The sequence below is a fragment of the Mandrillus leucophaeus genome, unplaced genomic scaffold (genome assembly GCF_000951045.1).
Source record: "Mandrillus leucophaeus isolate KB7577 unplaced genomic scaffold, Mleu.le_1.0 Scaffold108, whole genome shotgun sequence".
Classification (NCBI taxonomy): domain Eukaryota; kingdom Metazoa; phylum Chordata; class Mammalia; order Primates; family Cercopithecidae; genus Mandrillus; species Mandrillus leucophaeus.
The window spans coordinates 1,017,216-1,031,882 of NW_012098987.1; the positions used below are offsets into that span (position 1 = coordinate 1,017,216).

Consider the following 14,667-nt stretch of genomic DNA (forward strand, 5'->3'; position numbering starts at 1 on the left):
AGGGCTGGATGCAGTGGCTCACACCTCACACCTGTAATCCCAGCACTTTGGGAGGCCAAGGTGGGCAGATCATCTGAGGTCAGGAGTTCAAGACCAGCCTGGCCAACATGGTAAAACCCTCTCTCTACTAAAAATACAAAATTAGCTGTGCATGGTGGTGTGCACCTGTAGTCCCAGCTACTCAGGAGGCTGAGGCAGAAGAATCGCCTGAACCCAGGAGGCGGAGGTTGCAGTGAGCTGAGATCATATGCCTTTGCACTCCAGCCTGGGCAACAAGAGTGAAACTCCGCTTCAAAAAAAAAAAAAGTTACAGAAAAAGTTTTCTTTTCAAATCATAAAGTCACTTATTTTATATTATATCATGTCTCACACATCTAATATAGTATCAAAGTAGTATATCCAGAAAAGACAAGAAATAGATTCTTTTCTTACAGGAGTAGAGAATCTGTTTTTACACAAGAGGCTACAGATCCAGAGAAAAAAGGCAACTGAGTTGAATAAATGCCATTTAAATTAAGGCCTTAATTAAGAATGCCAAAATGAATAGCATGGCTCTTTCCACAAGGACCTCAAATCCTAGTAGGTAAAGGCAAGCAAGAGAGACCTTTATGGAACAATGTGATTTGAGCTACAATAAAGGAAAGCAGAAGGGGGAGTGTGTATCTAAGAAGACATGCTAGAGGTCTGCCTGTGAGAAGTGAGTAAGAGCTGGCTAGGGAAGAAGAGCAATCTACGAACCCCAGCAGGGAGAATCTGAGCAAAGCCAGGAGAGACAGCCAGCCTGGCATGGAAATGGCTGGATGTGGAGTGTGCAAAGCAATGAGAAAGAAGCTCAATAGGAAGTCGGGTGTCAGTCATGAAGGCCTTTCATGTCATGTCATGTCATGCCAAGTAAGGTGTTGGGTCTGCTTCTGAAGGCAGTGGGGAGTCCTGAAACATTTCAGTAAGGGCATAATATGATCCCTTATAGCTTTAACTTCCATGAGTTTCTGATCTTGTGGGGCCACATCTGCATCACAGTCACTAATCTCATCTATCCAACCCTCTCTCTTTCACTCTCTATCTCTGTCACACACACCACAAAATCACTATGCACCAGGGATTAGAATCCATATTTCTTTACTCTCAGTTTGAGATTCTCCTTTTGATAATATATGTCTTTGATAACTATATTTCTGATAATATTGAGAGAGAGACTTAAACTATATTGCTTCTTTACACAATCTACAAATCTAAAACACAATTCAACTGCCATCCCACTAAAGCTTACTCTGAACTTACAGGTATTGTGCAGCTGTCTGCGTCTCGGGATGTAAATCCAACATTGCCTAAGTGAAGGATGCCAGCAAGTATTCGGAAAATTCCCATTTGATGAGATTCACTAATTCCTGAAACAAGAGAGTGAATGAACAAGTGATTAATTTCAGAATAGCAACTAAACAATTATAGTAGACAATTTTAAGCCTATTGTTAATTCCTGAATATTGGCAGATGTTGTGCATATTATAATGTGTCATAGCTAACAACACTTTCGTCTTTGTTGACATTAACACATTAGGCAGTTTAGCATCATGGATGGATAACATGGCTGCTGACTGTGGCTGATCTGGCTTGAGACCTGGCTCTGGTACAGACCTATCATCTCAAATGGACAGGTAACGTCAGTATTCTATGCCTCCATTTTCTCATTTGAGATATGAAAATAATAGTGACTATTTCAAAGTATGTGAAGATTAAATGAGATAATGCACATAGCATACTTAATACACAATGTGACATACAGTAAGTGCTAAACAAATTATTGTCATCATTGTCACACACTGGGTTTAAAATTAATAGTATTACCATTTCTATTTATCTCTGCTCCAAATACAGCCCAATAAAGCTGTTACTTCTTAAGGCTGTTTAAAAGGTAATTATTTAATCACTTCTTTAAACTACAGACCAAGTATAAGTCAAAGACACCAAGATTAGAAGCGTTTGGGCTGGTGTTATATCCCAGCCTGATGAGTATGCGTCCAAATACAGCATCAGAGCAGAAGTTGAAGGATAAGGCAAGATGAGAAAGCTGGACAGCTTTCGGCTTTTATCAGATCTGGCTTCATTTTTAAATAACATAAGAATCTCATGAAAATTAGATACAATTGCATGCAAACAGAAGCAGTGAAATCATTTCCAAATATGTAATCTAAGAAAGGATAATTCAGTACTGACCCTATAATAATAATTATTATTATTTTTTACCATCTCCTGCATTATGACTTTTTCTTTTTTGTTTTTTGACACACAGTCTCACTCTATCACCCAGGCTGGAGGGCAGTGGTGTGATCTCAGCTCACTGCAACCTCTGTATGGCTTTTTCAAATTCACAATTTACTGTTTACAAATAGATTTAGCCCGAGAAGAAATGCAGCGATTTTCAAACTTTTAATATGCATATGAATCACCAATAGATTTTGACAATATGCAGATTATGTTTCAGTAGGCCTGAGAAGGGATTCAGGATTTTGCATTTCTAGCAAGGCCCACAGTGGTCCTGGTCCACACTGTAATTAGTAGTGCTTTTAAATTAAGTTAACTCACCTGAGGGTACTACTCAAAATGCCATCATATGATTTTAGAGTTATTTATATTCTGAGGTTTTTTTTTTTCTTTAAGTTGTTGATGACAAGTTCTAAAGATTAATTTATTCATATGTAGGCCCAACACTTTTTAAATCCCAGAAACAAGATAGTGACATCTGAGCTGCTTCAGAAGTGTTGGAACAGAAAAAAAAATGCTGGAATAAACTACATGTAATGTAATATTCTGACATGATGCCAACTCAGCCACATTTCCCAGCCACAGAAAGATCCCCAAAACCAAACAAACAAACCAAAAGCTCCTACAAAATGCGAGCTTGTAGAGGAGCCCATTTCACTTAGCTCCATGTTTCAGATTTTGTAAAAATTTAAGCAAAGAATTACAAGTAGCCCTCCCCTGATGCCCCAAATATATTTTGAACAGTTTTATTGAAGGCTAATTTGCATACTATAAAATTCACCCATTTTGAGTGTGCAATTCAATGATGTTTTAGTAAATTTACAAAGTTGCACAACTATTACCACAATCTAATTTTAGAACAGTTCGATCACTCCAAAAAGAAACCTCCTGCCCATTTGCTGTCTAAATGTGTTCTATGTGGAATATTAAATCTTTTAGCAATACTCGCCACTTAATATAAAGTCAAGCCAATATTCTAAACAAAGGTTGCTTGAGTAAAAAAGCTATTCCTCAGAAGAGCTCAAGAATAAAGTGACATTACCTAGCAAAGTGCAGGCCTGTCTAGTGTGTGCCATCTCCTTTGCATCATCCACTCCTTCAATCACAGGACTGCCTCCTTGTTGCGTGTAATTAAAGTCATCTGCATTTCCTGTAACGAAGAAAAATAAAAGTTTTCTGGTTTATGAAAAAGCCTTGACTTCTACCCTTATGTCCACTCTGAATCAGAGGTGGTGATAGCACAGTTGAGTGTACAGGGTCTAGAGTTTGACTGCCTGTGTTTTCAATTGTATTTTAATAAAAAACTAAAAATTAAATAAAATTTAATTAAATGGGGTAAAATATTTATAGTTTATTTATGTTAATTGGTAAAACAAATAGTCCTTTCCTAAAGGTTTTATTCCAATCTACACACTAGAATAATTTCCTCAAATCCTTTACTCCCCTCATAAGAAACCCTACTGGCCTCTAACAAATCAACTCCTTTAATTTTTTTTTTCTTTTAATCAAGGCAAATATCAAACATATACAAAAGTAGAGAGACTAACATAATGAGCCCCTAGGTACTCATTACTCATCTTAAACAGCCATCTAAAATCACCTCCAGGCCAATACTGTTCCATTTATACAGCTACTTACTCCTTCTCTACCCTATGGGTTATTTTGAAGCCAACTGCTGACTTTTTATCATATTATCCATAAGTATTTCAGCATGAGATAAGCTCCTTTTTAACAAGTAAATTTAGGAACTTGGAAATTAACAGAAAACAATACTAGAACAATAAATTTAATGCCATATTCATACCTAATCGTAGCATTTTAAATTCAGGTAACTTTGCTGAGGCACAAAGCTGATAGAAGATATGATAGTTTCTCTCCTCTTCTGCCTTTGAAATAAGAAGAGTTTTCAATTACAGCATTTTAATCTAAAATTCAGAAAATTCTATCATAAAATAAGATTTTAATATTTAATTATCTCAGTTGGTTAAATAAATTATACTCTCCAATATTTCCTAATACTTATTTCTGATTATTAAATCTTCTGATTTATAGTCTATATGCATATATATGAATATGTGTGTGTTGGTCAAATTCAACATAAAATATTGGATAGTAATGCTTTCTGAACTAGTGAACAGCTTGATATACGTCTACAATCATAAGATAATCAGTGCTTTTGGGGGGAAACTAAAACCATTTTTTTTTTTTTTTTTGCCATACTCAATACTATTTTCTAATGGTACCTCTTAGATTCACAGTCTTCCAAATGCTTTGAAAAAAGAATAATCCCATTCTTGCCATATTGTAGACTGGACCATCTACTGTGTTGTTTGTAAGAAAGCCACAAATGTACATCTTCTATATCATTTTAGTTTATACATTTTAAATCAATAACTTTTATAAAATAGAAAATAAATCACATATAAATTCTAAGATAATTTTTCAGTATTTCCTGAGAGTCTTTTCCACACATATATCTAAAAAATACAGTTGCAATAATATTGTTCATACACCTAATAGTTTATCACTATATCCTTGATTTTTACAGTAGACTAAGTTGGCTAATGAATCTTATTAATAAGGCCAGGGTCAGGTTTGATGCCCACAGGGGGCTGATGTCTGGAAAAGAAAACCTATTATAGAGACAGAAGCCACTGAACAAATTACCAATATACTAATGACCACAAGCATGATTAAACAAGAGATCAGGTGGTTCAGCACACAGAAACTACAAAAGCCTGTGAGTCTGCAGAAATGCTTAGGTCCTCTTTGTACATAAAGGACAGTACAAGTATGCCTCTTCTGATTGTGTGATTCATTTTGACAAGCCAAACATCCTTGACATTCTATATCTCTGGAGACTGGGAAACTGCTAGAAATGGTTCAGTGTCTCTAAACAAGACAATAAGGATTGGGCCTTACCATTTTATATTAAGCACTACTAGCCTTTGGTCTCATACTGACCAAGGACCATCTTTCCTCCCCCCTTACTCACTTACCTATCAATCAAACCTCTACTATTTGAACTCTAACATTTGAATCTTCTCTTAGATCTACCTCTGTTTCACCCATTCTTTCTTCTGGTTATCAAAGTAGACACTTTTCAAAAAAACCTACACAAATGGCCATCAGTGTAGTAACACTGTTCTGTATGTACCTAGATATTAAATATAATATTTCATTTGTATTGCCTTACTATACAAATCAAGTATTATATTTTAGGTGGCGACAAATCAGGCACAGCCCCAAAGTCAAAGCCAGAGCAACTTCAGACTGCTCAAATTATCAGACACTTTCAAACCTATGACAGACCTGGGCTATGGAAATTGTGGATGCTGTTACATGGCAGTGTCAGGGGCATTTGAACCTCAATGCAGTGGGCATGCAGTTGAGGTTAATGAAACCTAAATCTCACAGCATGAGGGAAGCAGTAGGTCTACAGAAGCCCTATACTGAGAGTGTGTGATAAATCCATACCTATAAATATATAAATGTATGCCTGTTAGTGATGTAAATATATAGTATCTCCCACTTTCCAATCAAAAGGGATCAAGAGCTTACATGTGAATGTAAACCCTACACAGATGCATCAACTGTTTTTTTTGATAGCAGTTCACAATTGGGTTGTGAAGATTTTTTTAACCCTCACTATTCTATCTGAACAATAATACATTCTAAGAGAGGAGAAGAAGGAAGGAAAGAGGACAAGATAATTTTTTTTCTTGAACCAAGTTCAAACTGTAACTTACTGAAAGCATGGAACAATACCTTCCCTATCATTTGGAAATAAGAGAGACAAGACTAAACTAATAGCACCTGTTCTCAACTAAGCTTTCCTGCAAGCACCTGTAGGGAAAAGCCAAACCTAAAAGTGACCAGCCCCAAAGACTATTAGCGTTTAAGTGGTACTCCCCTGCCTCTAACAGGCACCATTTTCCATGCTTCAGTCCAAGTGTGGTTGGAGGTAATATTATCATAATATGCTCAAAACTATCTAGAAATAAAATGCATACCAGCAAGCATGGACTCAACAATTACACAGCAATCTAACACAAGTACATTTGTGAACATGGCTGGCTTACCTGGAATACCACTCTGGATTTCTCTAAAAGATAAGTTCTCATATTGGCACCAATGATTCGATATCTCTTATCAAAACCAATCTCAATATACTTCCCAAAACGGCTGCTATTATCATTCCTGGTTGTTTTAGCATTTCCAATTGACTAAAAAGCAAGAGAGAAAATAAGATTTTAGACATGTAATTAACAACATGACATTTACAGAATCTGCTCAGAGAGAGAAAAGATGGAGTAGAACACAGGTCCTTAAAACTGATTTTTTTTCTTTTTTTTTTTTTTGAGACAGAGTCTTGCTCTGTCACCATGCTGGAGTACAGTGTCACGATCTCGGCTCACTGCAACCTCCGCCTCCCAGGTTCAAGCGATTCTCCTGCCTCAGCCTCTGGGATTACAGGCACATGCCACCACGCCCAGCTAATTTTTGTATTTTCAGTAGAGATGGGGTTTCACCATGTTGGCCAGGCTGGTCTCAAGCTCCTGACCTTGTGATCCACCCACCTCGGCCTCCCAAACTGCTGGGATTACAGGCGTGAGCCACTGCACCCAGCCAAAACTGATTCTTTTAAGAACAGAACCACTTTTGCCACTGCAGGCACAGGTGTATCTTTTGCTCACTGCACAATCACACAGATATATACTAATAGTTCTTATTTGTCTTGTTATTCTCACAAAAATGATTTTCAGAAACAGCAGACCTGAACTCAGAGGTTAGAATATTTTCATAACACCTTTTGGGTTATCTGAACGTTCATGCCAGCAAAGAGAACAAATGACAATGAGAGCTGCCAAGGCATGGGCTTTGTTAGGTAAGTTTCAGGTTTTTATATTTTTCCAAAAAACTTCACCTGCTTTACATAAATAAAATGGTTAACACCAATTAACATTTCCTGGAAATGCTGCTCTGGTGCTCAGGGTCTCTTTAGCCTGATATTTCTATCACCTTATCCTGTGGCAACAAAGGTCCAGTTAGACTGTTTATTAGCAGAGTATTAGTATTACCCACTCAATTTAAAGGCCATTTTCAGAACCAGAAAAAGAAACATTTGGCTCTGGATTTTGACAGTTAAATCTAGCTTACAAAATATCTGCTACAGAATGCAGAGAATATAACTCACTGCTAAATGTTTTACATAACCTTAAAATTTTTAATGCCATATGTCTTTCTGATTTAGGTAACTCGCTTCTGTAATTTTTTTTAAAGCAAAGCAAAAAAAAGGTGTAGTCAGAAAACCAAGTGTTTACATAATGCATATATTAAATGTTTAATAAGAAAATTTCATAAAAGATTAATCTCTTTCACCTTCACAAAGCCTATGTTAGGATTAGTATATTGAAACTACAGCAGAGAGAAAGATGTGAAAATACAATGTAGTTTTAAGAGTGATACAAATGTAAGTAATGAAAACAGTAGTAACATAGCCATACAAGTCAGCACATTAGATTCTTTGATCAATCAAAGAAAACATATTTTCACTTTCTGAAATAGAGTATAGATATCATCCTATTTTGTTTTGGCAGTGAGGACACTGCTATATTTTATATTAACATTTTAAAATCTTTTCTAGAAAAATAAGAATAAGAATATCTTCCTGGCAAAATTACAAAAGGATCTAATGTAGCCTGAGATAATTTATCTATTCATTTACTCAGATGTTACCCCTCTTGATATTACAAAACACCACAGCAAAAAACAGTCTGTACACTGTCTCACTATTTTATTTAGAAAAGGAGATTAATTATAAATGCAGACTTTTCTCTCAACACAATATATTCTTCCAAAGAGCAAACGAAAGGTCACATGCGGTAGAAGTAGCAGCAGCTACTCAATAAACACTCAGCAAATATTAGTTACGGGCCTAAGCACTTTCCTGCCAGTAACTAAACAAGTGGAGGAAGGGTGGGCCACAGCTTCTCCTCCTTCCCCAACTCTTACCCCACCTTCCACATATCATCTCTCCCCATCTACTCAGACTGGGCGTCAGAGTGGCCCACCTATCGAAACACCACCACATTGTGAGAAGAGGCAGGGATTGACTAGAGTTGAAGCAGATCCTTTTGTTTTCAAGTAAAATGCATTTAAACATAGACAAACAATGGTGGAAAGAACAAATGAATTAAAAGCCCGAAGACCTATCAGACCAGACCCTATTATCAACTTGCCATTATTTAATCTCTTTGAGGACCATTAGTATCCTCAAATGTAAATTGACTAGGATAGTGGAGCTCTAGGGTTCTTTTTAAAAAATAAAATTATTTGATTCTAAGTCCTGAATCTGATAGCGAAAGAAATTTCTATACACAAACAGTACCTTTCGTCCACTCCCTCAATTGTTGCCTCGGCCACAGAAGCACTGTATTCACAAGAGACTCCCTAATACTATTTTCACTTTAAATAGCAAGAAGCCACTAAAGGAAAAAATAAATTTTATGATCTTGGTAATCTTGGTTTTACTATTTTAATGTAATGATGCATGAGCCACTTCTTTGCTAAATGGAGAGGAAAATCTTCAATTATGGTTATTGAAATTAAAAAGGAACAATTGGCCAGGTGCGGTGGTTCATGCCTGTAATCCCAGCACTTTGGGAGGCCAAGGTGGATGGATCACCTGAGGTCAGGAGTTCGAGACCAGCCTGACCAACATGGTGAAACCCCATCTCTATTAAAAACACAACAGTAGCTAAGCGTGGTGGCATGTGCCTGTAATCCCAGCTACTCGGGAGGCTGAGGCAGGAGAATAGCTTGAATCCAGCGGGTGGAGGTTGCAGCGAGCTGAGATCATGCCATTGCACTGCAGCCTGGGCAACAAGAATGAAACTCTGTCTCAAAAAAGAAAAAAAAAAATTAAGATCCAGGCCTGGTACAGTGGCTCACATCCATAATCTCAGCACTTTGGGAGGCTGAGGCAGGAGGATTGCTTGAGCCCAGGAGTTCATTTGAGATCAGCCTGGGACAGGCTGAGACAGAGCAAGACCCAGTCTCTTTAAAAAAAAAAAAAAAAAAAAAAAAAGTTTCAGTGTGCTATTCCCATCTTATGATGAAAATTTCCAGGAAAAAATGAAAACATCATGAAATGGAGCAAATAGAGTAATTATCTGTACATCATTCACATTTTGCAAAAGAAGCCTGTGTTGAGAATGAGGAGCTTCCTTTTTGAAGAATAATGTGCATATCTCTTTAGACACTGGATTATAATGTTAACCGTGTAGGGTGCTCATTATCCTATGAGGAGTTTCAGCAGATCACTGGAGACGCAGATACATCTTTCCTGACATCACAGCAAAGGGCTCTGATATAGGGACATAGTCTTGAAATGATTTAAAGCTACAAATTTTTCAGACTACATACTCAGTATTTTACCTATGTTTTCTTCCAGTAACTGATCTTCAGCTCCATATTACATTTCCATCTTTCAAACTGAGATGCCCTTTTTTGTAGTTATTGAAAATTAGTTCAACTCTTTACCAAATTTTTCTTAATCCAAATTCTTATAGATGAACAATTTCAAATTATTTAGACAGACTAAATAACAGAGAAGGAAGCAGGTGAGCATAGCTGATCCCTTTATCTTTTACGTTCATCCCAGCAAGCAGGGCATATTCTTTATAATTGCGTATTGTAAGTATTATCTTTGACTGCTGTGGTTTGGATATAACATGTCCCCACCAAAATTCATGTTTAAATTTGATCCCCAATGTGGAGGTGCTGGGAGGTTTGGTCTAGTGGGACGTGTTTTGGTCATGGGGGCAAATCTATAGTGAAAGTCTTGGTAAAGTTCTCCTGCAGTGAGTTCTCCCTCTGGTGAGACTGGATTAGTTCTCTCGGGACTAGATTCATTTCCACTGGAGTGGGTTGTTATGAAGTCAGGAGGCCCTCAGGTTTCCCCTGTTTGCGTGTGTCCACTTGCCCTGTGACATTCTCTGCCATGTTATGCAGCACGCTGGCCCTCACCAGAAGCCTAGCAGATGCCAGAGCCATGCTTACTGTATAGCCCACAGAACCATGAGCTAAATAAATCTCTTTTCTTTATAAATTACCCAGCCTCAGGTATTCTGAGGCTACAGTTACAGCAACACTAAAAGGACTACGACAGTGGCTATTCCAAATTTTTAATATCACTCCTACTAATACAATTCAAATCTGTGTTGTAGAAAAACCAATAAAGTTTTTTTTTTTTTTAATAAAATAGTTCACTCTACTCATGAAAAATTCTAGAAGGTTCATTCTAGACTTCAGTTATCCTCAAAGACAACTTCAAATCCTAGTATTATATGGTCCAGACCCAGAAGAAATGGGATTACCTAATGCTATCACATTCAAGACTTTGGGATATTCCAGTGCTAGGGACTAAAATGGCTGGAACTGTTGTCAAATACCAAGAATCTGTCATGACCAAAACCAGTCAAAACAACAACAGCAAGAAAAGAAGCCATACTGTTTGCTGACCCCAAACCAAAAACTGGCTCCACAGATTCTATTTCCCCAGTATTAACACCAGTGACATCCAGCACTGTATCTGTAGCCTACATTCTTTCAAAATCTTAACATCTGCTTAACATTTTCACTATTCTCTTTCGGTGCAAGCATCTGTTTCTTCCTGTTCATCCTATTTCAGAAAGCATTCCCAGTATTTTTTTCCATAGCACATCCAGCCCAGGAAACCTCTGAATTTCCCCATCATATCTTGTTTTTCGATCCCAAAAAGTAGAAGTCCTGCTGCTCTAGAGGGCAGCCCTACAGATAAGAGGTCACAGCATTCTGTTCTGAAGTGTCACACACAGCACTGCAAACCAAGCACAATTACCTCTAGATAGATTATTGCAAAAACCACTTGTACCACAGGTGCACCAGGCCGATTTTAACTCCATCTGTGTTTGGGTGACAAATAAGGCTTGACAAAGGAAAAAGACAGGAATAAAAAAATGCCGATTTGAATTTTTAACAAGGAAAGTTTGCTTCTGCATGTCCAAACTAATTTCTCTCCATTTAACAAAATTAATTTTTCTCCATTTAATAAGTCTTCATATAAAACTATAACTTTCCAAAAATCATATTAATAGATAAATAATACTCTATAAACCCTAAAATACTCAAATTCTCACACAATTAGTTCCATTTTCATTGGCGCAGGCATTTCTACTTTGTATATGGTGCACTCGAATTTTGAAAGCACATTCTTTCATAGTTCTTCCCCTGTCAAAACCTTATAGTTACTGAATGTCTTTTACAAACCTATAGCTGTGTTACATTCTTGACAGAACAATAACAACAACAAAAAAGCTTATAAAGATCATATTTAAGTTTACAGTTCAAATCTGGAAAAAAAAACTTTAGCTATATTAAAATTTAAGCCAACTTAGGTTGGACTAAGTACAGAAATGAAATATGGGCAAAGGAATAATGAAACTCATTCATACTTGAGCATAACAAATCTTATGTTTTAGAAGGAGCATAAATAAGAACTCAGGACTTGGGGGAAATGAGTAACTTGTACTTCTGGCACAAGGAAAGGAACAATAGATATGAGTCAGTTAATGAGGAGAAGGAAACTTAATTGCTGCCTGGTATTTAGGGGCAACAATTTCACTAGTAGGTCAAAAATTCAGGATTATAGACTAAAGCAGATTCCGCTATAGCTGGGCTTTATTAAAAACGTCTACCTTACCAAATTTTTACTTTTCCTAGATTTTTTATAAACATGTAGAAAAGTATTTTCTTAATTTTAGTGGCTGGGAGACCCCGGGCTTTCTTGAGACATGCTGCATCAATCAATTTTTTGAGCATGTTTCCTATCAAGAGAATATAGGAAGAAAGCCGAAGACTCTGCTGTCTTACCTCCATGATGGGGTTGGAGGCCAAGACCTTTTCCTCCACGTTGGCCTCACTGGCAGAACCACTCACAGTTGCAAAGTATCGCATGGCATACTTAGCTGAGACTGTTTTTCCTGCCCCAGACTCTCCACTTACGATGATGGACTGATTTCGTTCATCTCTGTAAAATAAAAATAAAAAAAAAGGAACTGCCAGTGCTGCCTGTAGCAGGATTGATAAGGGAACCTATGGTCTCTATGGAAGTAGGGGGCCAATTAATGGATTTTTTGGTCAATACTGGTGCTGATAACACCAAGGTTGCAGGTTCAATCCCCATACCAGCCACCAGAAATGTTTCAGGAATTTTTTTTTTTTTTTTTTAAGGAATCAGAGAGACACATGGGGTTGAGGAGGATATTTATTATTTAGGTGCACTAGCCCAGTCGGATTAACATCCAAACGACAGCCCTGAACAAAGAGTTAAGTTACCTTTTAAACATTTCATGGGGTTGGGGGGAGATCTGTGCAGGGGAAAGCATATTACAGAAGCAAGAAACAAAGACAGTTATTCAATTAATTGAGACATACATTACATCATTTCTTACTTTTCAAGAAAAAATATGTTTTATGACTTGGGTTTATCTGTCTAGTGACTTTGCAGCTGCACAGCTAGAGAAACAGGGTCTTCACAATGCCTGGGAAAGAAGGAGAGATAAGGCTCACTAGCCAAAGAAAAACAGGCAGTTAATTTTTAAAGGACTCCAGCTCTTTCTCTTTCTGAGGAGGAATTGGGTTTTCTTACATACAACTGAGTTTCTGCTTACACATTCTTTAATTTCTTTTAATTCCTGTTCCACTGCCCACTTGGGAATGTGATTAACATTATTTCTTCTCTGTTCTTTGTGATAAGGCACAGTGAGTTTTTGCTGGTTCATACATGCAACAATGTGGAAAGGAACATAAGAATGATATTTCCATCAGCCGGGTGCGGTGGCACACGCCTGTAATCCCAGCACTTTGGGAGGCCGAGGCAGGTGGATCACCTGAGGTCGGGAGTTCAAGACCAGCCTGACCAACATGGAGAAACCCCGTCTCTACTAAAAATACAAAACTAACTGGGTGTCTTGGCACATGCCTGTAATCCCAGCTACTCGGGAGGCTGAGGCAGGAGAATCGCTTGAACCTGGGAGGCGGAGGTTGTGGTGAACCAAGATCGTGTCATTGCACTCCAGTCTGGGCAAAAAGAGCGAAACTCTGTCTCAAAAAAAATAAAAAGAATGATATTTCCTAAAAATAATATCTACTTATAAATTAAAAAGTAACAGAGAAGAAGAAGATATCAAGCATTAAATTAGAGAGCATCACAACTAAGGATGAATCTGCAATAGAGGGCCTCTGAATTCTTACGCATACAAATCTCAAACATATTATTTCATTACTAAAGAATTACTTCAATATCTTACAGTACTGTTGTCAACCACTTCAGGAGATACTCTCTGGAGCCACAGAAAAGAAATTTAAATTTATACTATTTAATTAAAGTTACAAAACCATTTAAAATATTTTAAATTATCTACCAGCTAACAATCCGCAAAATGGTGTCTTCTACAAATTCCAGTTCCTACTAAAATATCCTCATCACTAGAGAAGAAATAGTCCATTTGCTGGCTTGGCTTCATTCAACTATAAGTTAAGTAAGGTCATGATCTGTATCCTCATGTGGTTGATGGATGTTGTGGTTTGAATGTTCTCTCCAAAATTCATGTTGAAATTTCATTGCCAACATGATGAAATTGGGAAGTGGGGCCTTCAAGAGCTGATTAGGTCATGAGGCCCCTGCCCTCAGGAATGGATTAATGGCATGAATGTAGGAGTGAGCTAGTTATTATGGGAGTGGACTCCTGATAAAAGGATGAGTTTAAGCTGATTTTCTCTCTGCCTCAAACGCTCATGTGCCCTCCTACTACTGAATGACCTTCACCAGATGCCAGCACTGTGCTCTCGGACTTTTCAGCCTCCAGAACAGTGAGTTAAATAAACTTCTGCTCTTTAGGAATCACCCAGTCTGTGGTATTGTTATAGCAGCAGAAACTGGACTAAGACAGTCATCTAATAGGAAAGACAGGCCAGTAATTCAAGATTGTAATACACGTGATGGGGCAGTAAGAGGAAGAACAGGTTATCAGGGAAGGTTCCCTAGAGATGACAGCTGTACAAGGTCTACAAAAATGAGTAAGAGAAAGCAAACAAGGACTACAGAAGGCAGGAAGGGTACATTCCAGGCAAAGGGGATAGCATAAATGAAGGCTCCGAATCAGAAGTTTGGAAAGAACAAATCACTCAGTTTATCTGGAAAATGAAGTAATGACAGATTTATGATTTCTGGCTTGGCCAGTCCTTTCAAGGGCCTCCACAATGATCCTAAATAGGCTGGGTACTGGCTGCTTTGTAGTGGAGGTGAGCTCTTCTGACCTGTTTCCAGAAGCTCTAATGTGAACTAAAAGCCCTCACTTA

General features: G+C 37.6%; 1 protein-coding gene across 5 annotated transcripts in view; it reads right to left on the reverse strand.

Annotated features, from left to right (window-relative positions):
• Positions 1–14,667, reverse strand: part of MYO5A (myosin VA (heavy chain 12, myoxin)) — a 141,441-nt gene that overhangs the window by 111,798 nt on the left and 14,976 nt on the right. For all 5 annotated transcript variants that reach the window (XM_011986343.1, XM_011986338.1, XM_011986329.1 and 2 more), the window contains exons 4-8: positions 12,178–12,334; positions 6,345–6,488; positions 4,067–4,148; positions 3,305–3,412; positions 1,282–1,388 (exon numbers count right to left, since the gene is read on the reverse strand). In XM_011986343.1, coding sequence (XP_011841733.1) covers positions 1,282–1,388; positions 3,305–3,412; positions 4,067–4,148; positions 6,345–6,488; positions 12,178–12,334 — 598 coding nt within the window. The remainder of the gene's footprint in view (positions 1–1,281; positions 1,389–3,304; positions 3,413–4,066; positions 4,149–6,344; positions 6,489–12,177; positions 12,335–14,667) is intronic.